Here is an 18,965-nt window from a genome sequence, read left to right on the forward strand (position 1 = left end):
GAAGGTGCTAAATTAGTAAAAGGACATGTTTATTGTTGTTATATAATTTTTGGTAGGGGCAGTAGAAGTTGTGTCGACTATTCTGAAATGGAATAATAGCTAATAAATTACGTTCAAACAAAAGACATTTGTATCTCATTTTTTGGTTTTGTTTTAAACCTGATTTATGTGTAGTCAGCTGAAAATTGATTCACTCCAGGTACTCATTTCAGACCTTCTTTATGCAAAGCATTGTGTTAGTTGCTGTGGAAATACAAGTAAGTCTACAAGGTAACTGTTCTGACTAGTGTTTCCATTCTTATCCTTCATGTTTTCCTTTCTCTTCCTCAGGAGATAAGCTGCCATGCTTTTTGAAAATAAAGCAGCAGAAGATTCTGTAATATTTACTTGATAATCTGTTGTTGCAAGTGCCAGGTGCAATTTTAGAGTAGCTATAAAAAACTGTCTTTGTACATGTCTCATGTGGTTTTACTACGGGCTCTTTATTTTCAGATGATTTGAAAGGAGAACTAGAAGAGTATGTCCAAAAATACCTCCCTGGGAAAATTAAAGTAATAAGAAACACAAAGCGTGAGGGACTGATTCGAGGAAGGATGATCGGAGCGGCCCATGCTACAGGTACAGCTTCCTGCCACTCTTCTCGGTGGGTGTTGAGCGACAAGGGCTTTGTCCTTGGAGCCTCATTCTGCGGAGATCGGTTGAAAAGTGAGTATCTTAAATGGACACTGTCAGGAGAGACGAAGCTCGTTCGCTTTGGGAAGGGCCTCTTCGTAACGCCAACCCCTGCTGTCCCCAGACGCAGACGCCACGGAGGGGGGCTCTGGAGTCCAAGCCGATCTGTTTTCTTGGGGGCCCCTACGGTGAATTACTGCTCTGCTCCTCACGTAGGTTTGGGTGTTGTTTAACTTCCATAGAGAAGAGTCCAAGAAAAACTGTAACTGAGCTTCTGTATTTTTTTTAATACAACATTTAAACTACGTGTACCCAGACTGTTTGGTTTGAATTGTGCCAGTGCTTCCTTACTACGAATACATACCGCTGGTGATAGGGCATCATGGTTTTCCTTGGAGAAATGGGCTATAATATTAAAAACTGACTTACAGGGGCACCTGGCTGGCTCAGTCAGTAGAGCATACAACTCTTGATCTCTGGGGTTGTAAGTTCGAACTCCTCATTGGGTATGGAGATTACTTAAGAATAAAATCTTTAAAGAATAAAAATAAATAAAAAGTAACTTACAAAACTCTAAAGGTACCTTCTTCAAAATTCCCTCTCAGTCCTTCTGATTCCATCAAAGATAAAGCCTCCATTTTACTGATATATCTTTAAAACCTTTCTAGCATATACTGATCTCCCCTTTTAAAAAGAAAGAACAGGTGTTAAGTTTAGTCTTCAGCAGAAAATAGATCTGGTTAGTCCTCAGTTACACTGCATCGGTTCCATTATATTTTTGTGTGTGTGGGGGGGGGTTACCTCTGTAAGGTTAGTGATCTTGATAAAATTTTCCCGTTAAAATTAATTTATTTAAGTTAAATGAATCAGTTTTAAGATGTTATATATATATAATATTGCAGGTAGTTGCATGGATAAGGCCAAAAAACAAACAAACAAAACCATGAAGGTAATTTGAGAATTCTGGAACTTAGGGGGCGGGGGGGCATTCCCTCATAGCGACATCTCCTACGTTCCCTGTATGCCTCTTGCATCAAGTGAAAAATGCAGGATAAAAATCTTTATGGTTTTTATTTTACTAACTAGAAGAAAGGCTACCCCATCGGCTCATGAGGGCCACTTCAGCCAACAAGGTTGGGGAATTGGAAAGACGGGAAACAAACAGGAATGAGAATGTGGCAGCTGAGTGGTGACCTCAAGGGAGAAGGGAGCCCGTGTCACTGTCGTGGCAGTCACTGATAACTGCAGTCACGTTTCCGAGTCACCAGTGAAAATATGTTCTCTGTCCTCCGTTGACTGAGGCAAGGAAATGTACCCTACGTTCAGAGGTAGTTTGATTACAGTAATTGTAATAAAAACATCCACACACAAAGGGCCACTGTCCTTGCACCACACGCCTTACCTTTCTGTCCGGAGAACAGAATTGGTCCCGTGAGACTTGGAATCTCATTACCGAGGAGAGTGAGTGTGTTTGCACGCGTTCCACACTCACAGCAGTGGCTTCAGGCCCGGCTCGCGACCAGCTCCTCCCCCCGCCCGCAGCAGAGGACGGGTGTAGCCGTGGGGCTGGAGGGCGGCCGGCTGTATTGCACGTCGCACGCTCCAAGCGGCCGCCTGTCGTTTGCCTCCTCAGGAGAGGTCCTGGTGTTCCTGGACAGCCACTGCGAGGTGAACGTGCTGTGGCTGCAGCCCCTGCTGGCCGCCATCCGGGAGGACCCGCGGACCGTCGTGTGCCCCGTCATTGACATCATCAGTGCGGACACGCTTGCCTACAGCTCGTCCCCCATCGTGCGCGGAGGGTTCAACTGGGGGCTGCACTTCAAGTGGGACCTCGTGCCCCTTTCTGAGCTCGGGGGACCGGAAGGAGCCACCGCACCCATCAGGTGAGACTCCTTCTGCAGATTCGAAAACTCCTATCGGTGCTTCTTCCAAAGAGGAAAAAATATTTTACAGGTAATCCCTTCTTTGCAGGGAGCGGAAGCGTTACAAACTCGAGTGCTTCCCGAATTTCATACGTCGCGCCCGCTGCTAAGGGAAGATGGGTGGCTTAGGGTTTCCAACCTAGCAAGGCAGACGAGTAGGATCGGCAGTCCTGGGCGTAACCGTGTGGCACACGCGAGCGGCGCGCCCCGTTCGCACGTTGATTACGCAGTTCCCTGTGTCATCTACTTGCCTTCGGGTCTCTGCTCGTGTGTGTGGCGCTGGGAAGAGCGTTAGCCGTAGAAGCCGTTTCTGTGACTAGGATCTTTAGGGTGGATTCCTGCTGCACCGTCGCAGGTCGCAGCGTGTGAATTGTTTCCAGTTCCCCTTCATATTCTCAGTATTACACATCTGCTTATATGTTATTCCTTGTTTTCTGTTATAAATTTCTCGTGTAGACTTTAGAGGTTTGTCTGGGTTTCTGCTTTTTAATGTCTTTGGACCTACGGTTTGGGTTTTCTTCCTGTGGAAAAATGGCGTAGGTAAGAAGTACACACGCAAATAGGCGCACTGTGCACACGACTTGATGAATGGCTGGGATCTGAACACCTGTGCTGTCACCCGGGTCCACAGACAGCAGCCGGCTGCCCTCTGGACTCCTGTTCCGGTCCACAGCCCCCGCCCCTAGATGGGTCATCACCTGACCTGGTCCCTGGTAATCATTTCCTCGCTTTCCTTTACTTTCACCACGTCTGTGTGCGCCCCTGAACAGTACAGTGTAGTGATTTGCCTGTTCAGGGACTTCATATAAAATGAAGCCATTGGACTCATTTTGTCTTGCTTCTTTTGCTCAACATTGCTTGAAAAAATTCCTGTGTGGGGGCTCGTGGGTGGCTCAGTCGGTTGAGCATCCGACTTCGGCTCAGGTCATGATCTCGCGGTCTGTGGGTTCGAGCCCCGCGTCGGGCTCTGTGCTGACAGCTCGGAGCCTGGAGCCTGTTTCAGATTCTGCGTCTCCCTCGCTCTCTCTCTCTCTGCCCTTCCCCTGCTCATGCTCTGCCTCTCTCTCTATCAAAAATAAACAGGGGCCTGGTGCGGTCTTGTGGCAGAGTGTGGTCGTCTTGTCCCTCAGGCTTTGCATGACAATCTGGTCCACGTCTTGCTGATTTCAGCGAGACCAGGGGTAGGTGCGACCCACCCTCCCCTCTGTCAGGAGCAGGGCTGCGTGTGGGGACGTCCCTCAGTGTTTCCGGTCTCTGCAACCTCACGTCCTGTGGTCGGAGGCACACGGTAGTGGTCCCTCCGCCTTGTCCTGTCCTTCCGGACTGTCTGTGCTGTTCTTTGGGAGAAGGTGAAGCTTGCGCAGAGCGAGACGATGGAGCCCCGGCTGCCGTGTGTCCTCAGTGTTGGTGCACTTGCCAGTTTTTGCCTGTTTCATCCTCTTTATCAGCATTGGTTTTCATCGTTTTTTTTTTTTAATACTTTAAAAAAGATTTTTTTAATGTTTATTTAATTATGATATATAGAGAGAGACAGAGTATGAGCGGGGGAGGGACAGAGAGAGAGGGAGACACAGAATCCCAAGCAGGGTGCAGGCACTGAGCTGCCAGCACAGAGCCCGACGTGGGGCTCGAACTCACGAACCGCGAGATCATGACCTGAGCCCAAGTCGGACGCTTCACCGACTGAGCCACCCAGGTGCATCCCCCCCTTTTTTAAATACTTCTCATCAAAGACGTGTATTCAGTAACAAAATAGTACACTTAGAATGAAGAGTGGCTGACGACCCTTTCCTCTCTCTTCCCGGTCCTTCTCCCCAGAGGCCAGTTCCTGTAACTATTTCTATTTTGGGTCTTCTGTTTCTTGCTTCTTTAACTCTAGACGATGGATGAACGTACTCCTGTCTTCACTGTCAGACTGACTTAGATCCTTTTCTGTGGGAAAAGCGAAGATTCCGCTCATTTACGCTCAGTGCCTTCTCTGTCGCCCGGCTGGGGAGTGTGGTTTTTGTTACTGTATTGCTTGGAGAAAGCTGTCACTTGCTCACTTTGAGAGCATCACCTGACACTCCTCCTTGTGCAGCGAGGACATCAGGACCCTTTCTCCTTGTGCCACTTTCCCCCAGTTTCTTCCCCTTTCTAACGTGAGCTGTTGCACTTTTATGATACCAGGGTTGCAAACTGCTTAGGTTGGATGTTTAGATTTAAAATTGTCATCCCTTTTCCTTTTCTAATACATGTATTTAAGATGATAAACTTTCTTACAGGTTTGGCAAATTAGGACATATTTTTTATCATTCACTTTAAAATATTTTCATCGTGAGGTCTTCTCTGCCCCATAGGTTATTTAGCACTACATTTATTATTTTCCAGACATATGTGGGTTTTGTAATTGTATATTCCTGGCTTAATTACACCGTGGTCAAAAAATATTCTGTATTTTAACTCTTTGACAGTTGATGAGATTTGCTTTATGGTTACGTGCATGAGTAAATTTTGTAAATGTTTCTTGTGTGCCTGGAAAATGTTTTCTCTGGCTGCTAAAAATGGGATTCTGTATTAGTTTGGTCAAGTTTATTGTATTATTCAAATATCCCATACTTTGTTTAAAAAAATTTATGGAAGTGTAGCTGACATACAGTATTATATTAGTTTCAGGTGCACCGCTTAGTAATTCAACAGTCCTGTACATTACACAGTGCCCACTGTGATGAGGGTTGTTATACTTTTATTTTTTAATTTACACGTTGTATCGGTTATTAAATGTGGTATATTATGGGGCGCCTGGGTAGCTCAGTTGGTTAAGCATCCAACTCTTGATTTCAGCTCAGGTCATGAGTTTGAGCCCCACATGGGGCTCTGTGCTGACAGTGTGGAGCCTACTTGAGATTTTCTCTCCGTGTCTCTCTCTCTGCCCTTCTCCTGCTTGTGCTCTTTGTCTCTCTCAAAATAAATGAGTAAACTGAAAAAAAAAATATATGGCATATTAAAGTTTCCCACTACAATTGTGTAATTATTTCTCCTTGTAGTTCTTTATATGTTTTCTTCGTATATTTTGAGCCTGTCTTAATGGATGTATGAACATTTAGAATTATTAAATCTTCTGGTAAATGAAACCCATTTGTTCCAGACTTCCAGAATAGTAAAACTTTTGCATTATAGTGTGACATTAATATGACTGTTGTAGCTTTGTTTTGATTAATATTTACATTGTGTAACTTCCCTTTTATTGTCAGTCTTTCTGGGGTCTTATATTTAGATGTGTCCCTTGTAAGCAGCGTGTAGTTGCTTTTCCATATTATGATTTGTTGTTGAACCAGCATGAAAAACTTCTTTAATTTAGTTGCTTGCATTCAATATTACTTGTATTTTGTGTTTATGATTACAGTGCTACTATTTGCATTCTATCTGGTTTTTTTTTTTTTTCCTGTTCTCTTTCTTTTGGTCTTGAGTTTGGATTTTTTATTATTCTGTTCCCAGCTGCCACCCTGTTATTAGATGTTATACATTCTTACATACCGTTCTTTTAGTGACTATCCCAGAGAGGATACCATACATCCTGGATTTATCAAAGTGTGACATAAGTTGGTATTTCAAACAATGCAGGATCTCAGAATATTCATTCTCCAGTTTATACCCCTCAGGTTATATTGTTGAAGAGTGTGTGTGTGTGTGTGTGTGTGTATTTTAACTGTATAAGACGTTTTTTATGTGACCATTATTCATTTAGGTTTGCCCATGTATTTCCCTTTTTATGTTACTCTTTATTCTGTCTCCATCTGCAAACTCCCACCTGGGATTATTTTCATTTTAAATGTACTTTCTTTGGTCAGACCTTCTGGTGATTACTCCTGTCTTTTTGTAAGAATGTGTTCATTCTACCGGTACTTGGAGGTGTAACTGTATGGGGTGCCCAGTTCTAGGTCGGTGGATAGATTGTTTTAGGACTTCGAAGGGGTTACTCAAGAACGTGTGGCCTCCGCTGTTTGTGGTGAGAAGCCAGCGGCAGTCTTAGTGACAAAGTCTTAGTGACAGAGGAATTTCTTCTCTTGGTCAGAAGCGTTTTCAGATATGCCTAAGTTTGGTTTCTTTTTTTTTTTTTTTTTTTTTTTTTTTTTAATTTTTTTTTTCAACGTTTATTTATTTCTGGGACAGAGAGAGACAGAGCATGAACGGGGGAGGGGCAGAGAGAGAGGGAGACACAGAATGGGAAACAGGCTCCAGGCTCTGAGCCATCAGCCCAGAGCCTGACGCGGGGCTCAAACTCACGGACCGCGAGATCGTGACCTGGCTGAAGTCGGACGCTTAACCGACTGCGCCACCCAGGCGCCCCAGTTTGGTTTCTTTTTTGACTGTGTCTATCCACCTGCCAAATTCTGCATTCTTTTACCCTTGGATGTATTGAGCAGTTATTTTAAAGTCTCTGCCTGAGAATCACATTATTCGAAACCCCTACACAGGGGCGCCTGGGTGGCTCAGTCGGTTGAGCGTCCAACTTCGGCTCAGGTCATGATCTCACGGTTTGTGGGTTCGAGCCTCATGTCAGGCTCTGTGCTGACAGCTCAGAACCTGGAGCCTGCTTCGGATTCTGTGTCTCCCTGTCTCTCTGACCCTCCCCCTTTATGTTCTGTCCTCTCTGTCTCAAAAATAAACATTAAAAAAAACTTTAAAAGAGAAAAAAAACCCTGAACATCTGTCTCTGATGTAGATTGTTTCTCTTGTTTTTCTTTGATGTGATTAATCTTCCTGATTGCCTGGTGGTTTGTTTGGTTGCTTATTTTTATTTGGTGACAGACCTAGTCATGAAAAATTATGGAAATACATTCCTACCTGGGATGGTTTTCCCCCTGCAGAGAGATTTTGCTTCACTTCTGGCAGGCAGCTTGGGATGCTAGAATCCACCATCACCTTAACTCCGTTACCGGAAGTGACGCAGCTGGAAAGCGGGCAGGAGTCTCTCTGAGGGCCAGCCTCCTTCAGATTCTCTCATTCAGTTTCTCAGTCCTGACAGTATTGACATTTTGGGCCAGAGACTTCCGTGTGATGGGTGCTCTGTTGTGCGTTTTAGGAACTCTGGCAGCATACCTGGTTTCAGCCCATCGGATGCCAGTAGAAATCCGCCCCTGACACACACAAACACGTCCCATTGTGACAGCTAAAAATGTCTCCGGACATTAATGAAATGTCTGGGGACAAATCGTCCTATTTGAGAGCTACTGGCCTAAGCCATTTGATCAGAGTTTGTCTGGTCTCCCCCGGAAGGCCCTGGAGTCCGGTTTTTATCCCGGTGGCTCTGTGAGCCTGTCAGAAGGAATGAATTCATTTCAGGTGTATTTCTAATAACAGTGGTTATAATTTAAAAAGTACTTTTGTTGCCTAGAAAAGCAGCCTTCATTTGCCAGATATGTAGTATATATCATTGGCAATCTAGAAAATTCAGTTATGTGGCCCAGCTCATTCCCTGATGTTAGGTAAAACACTTCATAATAGTTCATCTTGTTTTTGTTAGTGATGTTCCAAAGGCACACTGAATTTTTTAAGACAAAGACAGTAGTTAATTGAGTCTGTAGAATTGGTACAGAAATTATTTCCTTTTCTAGGTCACCGACAATGGCTGGAGGATTGTTTGCCATGAACAGACACTATTTCAATGAACTTGGACAGTATGACAGTGGCATGGATATCTGGGGAGGAGAAAATTTAGAAATATCATTTCGGGTAATTTTTTCATGTCTAGTTATTAACTCTGTGTGCAGTAGAATATAATTTTCATCTACAATCCCATATTTTCTGTAAATTCTCTTTGATTACCTTTGTTAACAAATTGTCCTTAATGAATGCTACATTATCGTAATCTGTGATCTGGAGAATATCCACTCAAGGTGTGGAAAGCTTTTAAGCAGCCTTATTTTATAAGAATTCAGAAGGGAAGGCTGTGATGAATGGGTATGATTTCAGATGTCTAAATGTGCATTTAATCTAGAGTTTTGTTGCCAGTTTATTAATCTTATTTGCTAACCTTATTTACTACCCTAATATATATATATATGTTTAGCGTGATCGGATTTCCCTGATTGGCTAAGACCATCCTGGTTCACCCCAGATCTCCCAGGAAAAGTACTAATAGCTCTGCATTCCACTTTCAGAAGTAGCTAGTGGGAGGCCTCATACATACAACTACCTGCAACCTGAGGAAGGAATTCATTTTTCATAATCAGTCCTCCTCTCCAGCTGCTAAAGTTGGAGAGATGATGGTATAGTTGGGGTCTGGGGCTCAGGGAACTGGAGGAGGTGGGGTCAGGCAGTCTTTGCAAAGGACAGAACGAGGGCAAGGGCGAGCACGCAGACTTCCGAACTTGCAGATGTCCCCAGCCCAGTCCCCACGGCAGGATCCCCATCCAGATAGTGCGTGTGCGTGTGTCCTTTTGTCTTTCTGCAGCGTATTGACCAGAATGTTTTTAAAAGGCAGTTTTTCCTACAAAATCTTTAGAATTTTAAAGATGAAAGGAATAACATATCATTAATTCAGTCTTCTTACTTTGGAGATAAACTAATGGAGTCCCACAAAAACTAAAATACCCAGATAATCAAGGGCAAAATTTAGACCAGAACTAAGATCTTTTGAATCTTAACCTGGAGTTATTCTGTATCTTTCATTATTTGTGTGTATATACATGTTATTAAAGTACCAGTAAACTTAAAGTAGGGGACCCGCCAATAAGCATTCTCTCCCTAAGTCCTGAGGATCAAGTTCCTTGATCTGTTAAAACAGCAAAGTATATGGTAAATGTGATTTTAGACACACGGTAATAAAAGAATATTACATCATTTTAGAATTTAGTTTCTTCTTAATCATAAAGACACGTTTTTCAAGGTACTCTTTGACAGTTCTGTAAGACGTCTTGCAAAGTTGCATGAACACCTATCTGATAATTTCATGAAAATGCATACATTGATTTCATAGCAGTTGCAGGCAACTATTAATACATGTTTTGCCCCGACCAGATCTGGATGTGTGGAGGTAAACTCTTCATCATCCCGTGCTCTAGAGTCGGACACATTTTCCGAAAAAGGCGACCGTATGGCTCTCCTGAAGGCCAGGACACCATGACCCACAACTCCTTGCGGCTGGCACACGTCTGGTTGGATGAATACAAGGTGAGGTTACGTTGTTCGGTCGGAGGGGGCGGCTGGGCGGCTGCGGGCGGCTCTGGTTACCTGCCTTTTCACTCCGGCGCATTTCTGTTGGGACAACCACGGGGCCTTCTCTCCCTACATTTCTTTTCTCTCTCATTTGCTGTTGTCACTCTTCTTTTAATTTTCCAAGTGACCACCCTGTAAAAGGAGATTCGGCCGACACCGGAAGAAGGGTTCTCTTCAGTGTCTTCGTTCCTCTCCTGGGACTCCTTCTCTTTGCCCCTTGGGGTTCGTGTGCTGGTCCTGCCACTTCCCCGTTCGACTCTGCACATGCACGATCGTACCTCCCACTTTCTCTTCCGCTGTGCACACCCTGTGATGATTATTTCCTTGGTCACGGATTTACTGAGGAATAATTCACAGACCATTTTATCACCCCCTAATCTCCCACAGCCCTAGACAACCACTAATCTACCCCCCGACTCTCTGGATGTGCCTGTTCTGGACACTTCCTACAAATGGAACCCTACAGGACATGGCCTTTTGTGACCATCCTATTCAGCGTGGTGTTTTCCGGTTCATCCATACCGCGCCATGTGTCGGTACTTCATTCTTTGTAATCCAATAATACTCCCTGGCCGAAGACACCACGTTTTATCCTTTCATGAGTTGTGAAAAGTGCTGCTGTGAATACTTGCGTACAGTTGTTTGTAAACAGGCGTTTGAGCATCTGCTCCATACCAGGCTCCGTGTTAGGTTTGGGGGAGTCAGTGACGAAGGAGGGAATGCACAGTGACGACACTGTGCATTTGGGGTATGGAGGTACGTGCTGTGGGGGTAATGAGAACCAAGCAGATCGCCGCTTGGGACCGGAAGTGCGGGCTCCTGGTCACGCCTCTATCACACCGCGTGTCTCCTCCCTTGTCCCTCCTCTAGACTCTGAGCTCCTTCTCCGCGGTCACCAGCTTGGAGTCATACTGTCTCCTGGCGGCCCTCAGACCCACCTAGATCCCGGCTGCCCTCCCAGGAGGATGCTGGGCCGAAGCTGTTTTCACAGTCAGATTAATACAGGACTTGCCCCTTTCACCGTGTCGGCGTTGCGCCGATGGTGCAGGAACGGTGGAGTGGTGCAAAAAATTCCACTAAATCTTGGCAAGCTCGGAGTGCCGAGACGCGGCGGACAGAGAGCACTTTTTGCTGCACGCCGGAGCACCGTGCTTGTGGCAAAAGGAAAAACGTGTGCAGCTGTTCGAGTTGTGAGCTGGACTGATCACTTTTACATAAATGGAGAAAAGAGTGCCTCACAGACCATGGTTATTTCTGTTTGGCTATTTGGCAGTCTCAAAAATGAACCAACTGCCCTTCTCACTTTGACAGACAGCATTTGTTGCCAATGATAAAATTCAAGCTTTCAGGTGAAAAATTACAGTTTTGGAAAACTTGTATCCACCCCATGAGCTTACTCGCTTCCCGTACTTAAACGCTTTTCTGAGGAGATTAGGAATATTTATGAATATAATTCTGAATACTGAAATTTGGCATTATTTGAAAGAACTTCACAACCCGGCGGAAGCAGAACTTGGATGGGTAAAAGATCCAGTCACAGAGCAAGACAGCAGATTTGAACCCAACAGTAGGAAAGCTCAATGATACAACTTAAAGGTTAGCTACGATGTGGAATGTGAAGGGCTAGAGTTCTGGTGTAATATCAGAAAAGAATAGCCAGGGGCGCCTGGGTGGCGCAGTCGGTTAAGCGTCCGACTCCAGCCAGGTCACGATCTCGCGGTCCGTGAGTTCGAGCCCCGCGTCGGGCTCTGGGCTGATGGCTCAGAGCCTGGAGCCTGTTTCCGATTCTGTGTCTCCCTCTCTCTCTGCCCCTCCCCCATTCATGCTCTGTCTCTCTCTGTCCCAAAAAAATAAACGTTGAAAAAAAAATTTAAAAAAAAAGAAAAGAATAGCCATAATTCCCTGAAAATGCTATTAAAATACTCCTTCCCTCTCAAACTATATGTTTTCACACGCTCCTATTTTTAAAAATGTATTTAACCAGACAACATATAATAACAGGTTGAATGCAGAATTGAGAATTCAGCTGACTTCTTTCTAGCCAGACGTTAAAAAGATTTGCAAAACTGTAAAGCAATGTTACTGTTCTCACTAAATTTCTTGTTCAAAGCATGTTTATGTTCATGGGTAAGGAGTTATTTTTAAAGAGTTGACAAATGTTTTCACGTCTCTCCTGGTAAACACGAGCAGATGTAACTCACACGAACCTCCCCAGAGTCTTTGGTAATCATTACGATCATAGTCCTGACAGAGTCGGAGAACTGCCCCCTCACGTGCAGCTTCCTTGATTCTGGGATCACATTTTTACATGTGTTGCCAATTCTGAGGTTCGCACGTTTCCTAGAGTTGAAAATGTCTTACCATCAACGACGGACCTAATCGATAACTTCATGTTGACATCTTCTGGCAACGTGAAGAAAACACCAGCGTGAAAAATAACTTCGGCTCTTTAAGACTCAGGTACAATTGATCCTACTTAATTTTAAACAAAAAGGCCATTCCCTTATTTTTCGTTTTTCTTTTTAAAATTCAGGAGCAGTATTTTTCCTTAAGACCTGACCTGAGGACCAAAAGTTACGGAAACATCAGTGAGCGTGTTGAACTGAGGAGGAAGTTGGGCTGTAAATCATTTAAATGGTATTTGGATAATATTTACCCAGAGATGCAGATATCTGGGCCCAATGCCAAACCCCAACAACCCATTTTTATCAACAGAGGGCCAAAACGTCCCAAAGTCCTTCAGCGTGGAAGGGTAAGGAAGTAATCTTATCAGTGTTTTATTCAAAGTTGTATGATAAGACAAATGACATTTTAGACTGCAAGTATCATTTTAGTGATGGACGTTAGCTTGCTTCCATTGCATTCTTTCTGTGGGAGCTTCCTCCGCTCGGAGTGAGACCTTAGGAATGTTCCTGTCTTCACTGTTACCATCAACACCCTTCACCTGCCAGCATTCAGGAGCACACGATTCTCAAAGTGATAGGCTAGCTGCCGAGAGGGCGGACGTCAATGTGGCCGCAGCTCGGGAACGGACTCAGGAGAGCAAGTGAGAGATGGGGCGCGTCCCTCCAGTTCACACCCAGTGTGTAAGGACCCACGTGCTGCGCAGGAACACCCATGAGCGGCCACGTTGCTTTTGAAGTTCTTTTTCCTTCCTCCCTTTTTTGAGAGAGAGAGACCGCAAGCAGGGAAGGGCCAGAGAGGGAGAGAGGGAGACCCAGAATCCGAAGCGGGCCCCAGGCTCCGAGCTGTTAGCACAGAGCCCGACGCGGGGCTTGAACTCACGAACTGTGAGATCACGACCTGAGCCGAAGTCAGATGCTTAACTGACTGAGCCACCCAGGCGCCCCCGTTCTCTTTTATTTCTTAAGGAATTTCTTCACAGTTTTACATCACTTTTAAGGTTTAGGGGTCTAGCCGTAAAGTCATACCTTTTTCCTGAATCATTTCTTAGAATTTGCTTTCTGAAAGTGTAGCTACTCTGTTGCACAGTTTTCTCTTCTTTTGTGTTCAGAACAAGGCACTTGTCAGGATCTTTCGTGATGCCGACTGTTCCTCAGTGGCTGAAGTAAGCCTAGAGCTTTCCCCTTGTCCTCTTTATGAAAACAAAACCACCTTTTGTTTTTAAAATAAAAACACGTACAGCGTATGCCCATGTAGTTGTAGCCCTTTACCCAAACTGCATACTCTTTGCTGCTTTTCTGGGTCTCCCTCCAGTTTAGCCTGTATATTTCACTCAGTTACGTGCTGTCTGGTCGGTACCTTTAGTCTTATTTCCTTGATTTCATTTGAAGGTTCTTGAGGGCAGAGAGGTTTTAATTTCCTTCCTCCCCTAGAATAGATTAGTAAACCTGTATTTTTAGAATTTCTACTTGGCATTGCCTGCATATACTGTTAAAACTGCCTTTAACCTTAAAGTCTACCGTGACACCCTTATGTACTGAAGCTAGAATTAAGGAATTCAAAAATGCTTATTTTCTTAGGACCTTTGAAATTCATACCTTTGGAGTAATCGATTCGCATTTCATCTAAAACCTTCTTATCTAGCATCTAAGGCATCTTCTGACAAGAGCGATCTCTCCTTTTACAGCTCTATCACCTCCAGACCAACAAGTGTCTGGTGGCCCAGGGCCGCCCGAGTCAGAAAGGAGGCCTGGTGGTGCTTAAAGCGTGTGACTACAGTGACCCCGGTCAGGTGAGCGATGGCTCTGGGCTCAGCCAGTCCTTGGAAGGTGTCCTTCCCAGAAGGGCACTTGCCCGAGGTCACGCCTGAGGAGGGAGGGGTGGACATGAAGATTTTAATCTGACTTTTCTTAAATGAGATGGTTGGAGTTGGGAATGACTTTAGAGATCACGTAATGTAACTATTTTTGTCTCCTTTGTACATTTGTCCTACCCTCGGTCACCGTCGGGAACGTTATCCGTACGTTGCAGTTACACAGGATAAACAGAAGTGTGTGAAGGTCAGAAGGGGCCGAGGCAGCGGGAGGACATTAGCTCTGCGGTGGATGGGTCTGTAGTGTTGTCTCTGAAATCCAGTCTCCCTGCGTTTTAGTAGTGCCTCAGGGAAACCACAACAGAGTATCTTTGTGTCATTCGCATAATCTGTTTGTGCGCCTTTCAGTGGTATTGAAGTGGACCTAAAAATAAGCAGAAGACTTATGTCAGTTTGGAACGGTCATTTCGAGCTGTTCTGGATCTGATAACAGGCTAATGTAGTCTTAGAGTCAGTCTCAAGACTGCCGCACTCAAGATGGGTCACAGGGAAGTGACTTTCTTGTCCACTTGAGTGGCAGGGATGGCGTCACTCAAGACCAAAAGGATACCGGGCTTTTTAGATAGCATGTGTCCTTTGAAAGTTCACGCAAGATCTTTCGTTTCTAGGAGAGCTCACGTACACTCTCCCAAGATGTCGTACACACCGGAAAACGGGATTTAAAAGGGGTTTTATGCTGTGTGTGGGTATGAGAGGCATCAGGATTGTGGACACTGAAGTCTTTAATTACGGTGATGCTTCGGGGGGTTAGGTCACAGCAGGATGACATCACAGATTTGTTCCAGAAAACGTACTATATTTTGATCGCACAGGTTTGTACTAATACTGTATCCAGGAGCCACATGTAGCTCTTTAATTAAAATGAAATAAAATTAGGTCACACCAGCCACATGTGGCTCCCATGTTGGACAGCACAGATTATAAAACATCAGCATCGTTGCAGAAAGCTGCACTTATAGAATGCTTCCTGTTAATAGAGAGCACACATACATTTTGGGCTTAGAGGTAGGAACACTAATTGAGTACAACTATTCAGAGAAGAAAATATATTCCTTTTGGACTTAGTGATGGTGCAGGTTGGAGAATACCTCACTCATCGCACTTACCCAGTTCAGCCAGTCTTTAGGCCTTTGTTCCTGAAAAGAACATGAGAGACCATAAAGAAGACGATCCTGAAGGATCTGCTCATCTGAAGGAAACCCTGCTTCCGGGCCCTCAGGTGAAATCGTCACCTCAGTCCAAATGGCATCATGGTCTGGGATCAGAGTGCCATTTTCCACAGGGCAACGAGATGGACCGGCTCCTGCGCGCGGGCACAGCCCAGTAGAGGCCTGTCTCCGTCCGCAGGAGGCCACGCTGCGGGCTCGCGGGGCTCCTCCTGTGCTCATGCCGTCCAGGAAGGAAGGGCGCCGTGTTAACTGTGAAATCCTAGAATTGGAAAAGGTCTGCCGTCTTCAGTTAATTTGGCCAGTTAAACAAAACGGAACCACTGTTTCTTCCTGGGATTGAACTTCCTTCTCCTGGGTCCGTTCGCACATTCCATTTTCAGATAGCTGCGCTGACGCTGCCTCCACGTGACCCGGGTTCACTGGTCTTTCCCTGCTTTATGAGACCGCACGGGACAACGCCATCCTTCCACATACGCGTGACCTGTTGTGCGGGCTGAATTTGAAAATCCAAAGCAGACCTTGGAGTTGTGATCTTTTATTTTCTTCTTTAGGTCTGGATTTATAACGAAGAGCACGAGTTGGTTTTAAATAATCTCCTTTGCCTGGATGTGTCAGAAACTCGCTCGTCAGACCCACCCCGACTCATGAAGTGCCACGGGTCGGGAGGGTCCCAGCAGTGGACCTTTGGGGTGAGGAGGTGGCTTAGTGAGGGTGGGGGGGTGCGAGGAGACAGAAGGGGCTGAGGGAGGGAGCGTGACAGATGGGGTGTCCCCTGCGTAAGTAAACGATCGTGAATGTTTCACCTCGCTTCTGGATCTCTGGGACTTTGCCCCGTTCTGGCAGGCAGTACGTCTCTTCGGGTAAAGCAGCTAACTGGTGACGTGTTCTTGCTGCCTTGTTTTCAGAGGAGTAACCGGCTGTACCAGGTGTCGGTTGGACAGTGTCTGAGAGCAGTCGACCCACTGAGTCACAAAGGCTACGTCGCCATGGCGATCTGTGACGGCTCCTCTTCACAGTGGTGGCGTTTGGAAGGTTAAAGTGGCTGCTGTGCCGGAATACGGTAATCCATCAGCGTCGGCCTCCTCTGTAAGGCGCGAGGCTTGAGAAGTTGCTGGTACAAGAAAATCCCTGAACTGATTTCCCAGTTAAGTAGAACCATTTTTGAGAAGGTGGGACAGCAGATACACTAGAGACTGGAGCCCAGAGTGGTCATCAAGGGAGTGAGGAAGTATGTTTTACCAAGACATTAACATCATTTCTGAGCTGCTACGGAATTTCTTGCTTACGGTGAGAAACTAGAATACAATTTTAACTCTATAAAGGGTCAGGTATGTACAGAAAGACAAACCCAGGAAATTGAACAGAAATGTCAAACTTTTATTTATGCTTCTTTTTAATCCCTTGAATAATGGAATGGCGTTTGTCTGATCAGGAACTTGTCATGATTTCCTTTTTTAGAAGGACTTCATAGGAAACAGATTTTTTTTTTTTACTCCTATTATCATGTCTTAAAATAATTTTAAACAGACTGAATCCACATTGCTTTTAACTTCAGAAGGCCTCGTTTATAAGATTATATATTTAAGAGGCAGTTAACTGTTATAAATTATTTTGATGAACTATGGTACTATCTACATTTAAAATAAAGGGTTCTTTTGATGATTTACCTGGGACTTGTCTGCTCTTCTTGGGTTGGGGTCTCTGGTCCGTGTGGTGCTGTGTACGTGTCACACGGTGAGCAGGATAGCTGGTTCAGCTGATGAACCAGTAAGCAAGGTCGCAGCCCTGACCCCAGGAGTGGCCCCATCCCTTAGCTTGAACTCTGTGAATTTGACGTTGAATGTCTGTGAATTTGGATAGTTTCCATTAAAGCTGCCTATGAATCATCCAGGAAGAGTCGTTAAATAGGCAGTTGGATATAGAGGTCAGGATCCCATAAGATACATCTTAATTAGAAATACAAATTTAGATTACTGATTCAATTTCTTTGCTGGTAACTGGTCTGCTCAAAATTTCTATTCCTGCCTTTATCCATTTCTTCTGAGTTGTCTAATTTATTGGCCTGTAGGTTCTCATAATGTTACCGTTGTTTGTATTTCTGTGGCGTTGGTGGTGGTTTCTCCTCTTTCATTAGTAAATTTCTTTATTTGGGTCCTCTTTTTATGAATCTGGCTAGAGGTTTATCAATTTTATTGATCTTGAAGAACCAGCTCATGGTTTCACTGAGCTGTTTATTTCTGCTCTAATCTTATTCCCTCCCTTTTGCTGGGTTTGGGGTTTTTTTATTCTTTTTCTGGCTTCTTTAGGTGTACGTTGAGGTTGCGATTTTTCGTGCTTCTTGAGATAGGCCTGTATTGGTATAACTTCCCTCTAAGCTTTGGCTGTATCTCAAAGATTTTGGACTGTTGTGTTTTCATGTTCATTTGTCTGCATGTAATTTTTGATTTTTTTTGATTTCTTGGTTGACCCCGTTCATTGTTATGTAGCCTCCATGAAATTGAATCAGTAATCAAAAAATGCCGAAGAAACAAAAGTTTAGGATCAGATGGCTTCACAGGTAAATCCTATAAAACAAACATTTAAAGAGTAAATACCTATTCTTCTCAAATTATTCCAAGAAATAGAGGAAGGAAAACCATCCTATTCATTCTATGAAGTATCACGCTGATACCAAAATCAGATAAAGACACCACAAAAGAGAGAACTGTAGGCCAAGATCTCTGATCAACATGGATGCAAAATTCCTCAACCAAATCCAATGATACATTAAAAAATCCTACACCATGATCAAGTGGGATTTATTCCCAGGATGCAAGGAGGGTTCGATATTCGCAAAACCATCAGTGTGATCCATCACATCAATAAGAGGATTAAAACCATATGTTCAATAGATGCAGAAAAAGCACCAAAGTAAAACATCCTTTCGTGATAAAAACCCTGTGCAGAGTAGGTCTAGAGGGAACATGCATCAATGTAATAAAGACATATGTGGAAAAACCCACAGCCAGTATCAAGACAAGGATGTCCACTCTTGACCACTTTTATTCCCTGTAGTACTGGAAATCCTAGCCACAGTAATTAGACAACATAAATAAAAGGCATCCAGATTGGTAAGTAAAACTGTTTACAGATGATATGACACTCTACGTAGAAAACCCAAAAGACTCCACCATAAAACTACTAGAACTGTTAAGTGAAGTCAGTAAAGTCAGATACAAAAGCAAACTACAAAAATTGGTTGCATTCCTATACACTAATAATGAAACGGAAAGAAATTAAGAAATCCCATTTACAATTGCACCGCCCCCAAAAGACATCTAGAAATAAACATAACGAAAGAGGTGAAAGACTTGCACTCTGAAAACTACAAAACACTGAAAGAAATTCAAGATGACTAAATGTCTATACTACATAAAGCAATCTACAAATTGAACACAATCCCTATCAAAATACCAACAGCATTTTTCGCAGAGCTAGAACAAACAATCCTAAAATTTGTATGGATCCACAAAAGACTTATAGCCAAAGCATCTTGAAAAAGAGAAACAAAAAGATACCACAATTCCAGATTTCAAGTTCTATACAAAGTGCAAGTAATTAAAATGGTACGGTACTGGCATAAAAAGAGACACAGATCAGTGGAATAGAATAAAAAAAAAAGAAATCAATCTACAATTATATGGTCAATCTTTGACAAAGGAGGAATAAAGAGTCTCTTTCACAAGT

The 18,965-nt window shown here is 44.1% G+C and overlaps 1 protein-coding gene across 8 annotated transcripts in view; it reads left to right on the forward strand.

The window, feature by feature from the left end:
* The window catches only part of GALNT11 (polypeptide N-acetylgalactosaminyltransferase 11), a 43,461-nt gene extending 26,556 nt beyond the window's left edge, over positions 1-16,905 (forward strand). For 7 of the 8 annotated variants that reach the window (XM_043590001.1, XM_043590003.1, XM_043590002.1 and 4 more), the window contains exons 5-12: positions 493-618; positions 2,306-2,555; positions 8,192-8,309; positions 9,597-9,749; positions 12,328-12,546; positions 13,885-13,989; positions 15,791-15,928; positions 16,145-16,905. In XM_043590001.1, coding sequence (XP_043445936.1) covers positions 493-618; positions 2,306-2,555; positions 8,192-8,309; positions 9,597-9,749; positions 12,328-12,546; positions 13,885-13,989; positions 15,791-15,928; positions 16,145-16,276 — 1,241 coding nt within the window. In that variant the 3' untranslated portion in view covers positions 16,277-16,905. Of the gene's footprint in view, positions 1-492; positions 619-2,305; positions 2,556-8,191; positions 8,310-9,596; positions 9,750-12,327; positions 12,547-13,884; positions 13,990-15,790; positions 15,929-16,144 lie in introns of those variants that run through there. The other variant, XM_043590009.1, reaches the window with a different exon arrangement.
* The last annotated feature ends 2,060 nt before the right edge of the window (positions 16,906-18,965 follow it).

This window comes from Prionailurus bengalensis, chromosome A2, assembly GCF_016509475.1.
Source record: "Prionailurus bengalensis isolate Pbe53 chromosome A2, Fcat_Pben_1.1_paternal_pri, whole genome shotgun sequence".
Taxonomy (NCBI): domain Eukaryota; kingdom Metazoa; phylum Chordata; class Mammalia; order Carnivora; family Felidae; genus Prionailurus; species Prionailurus bengalensis.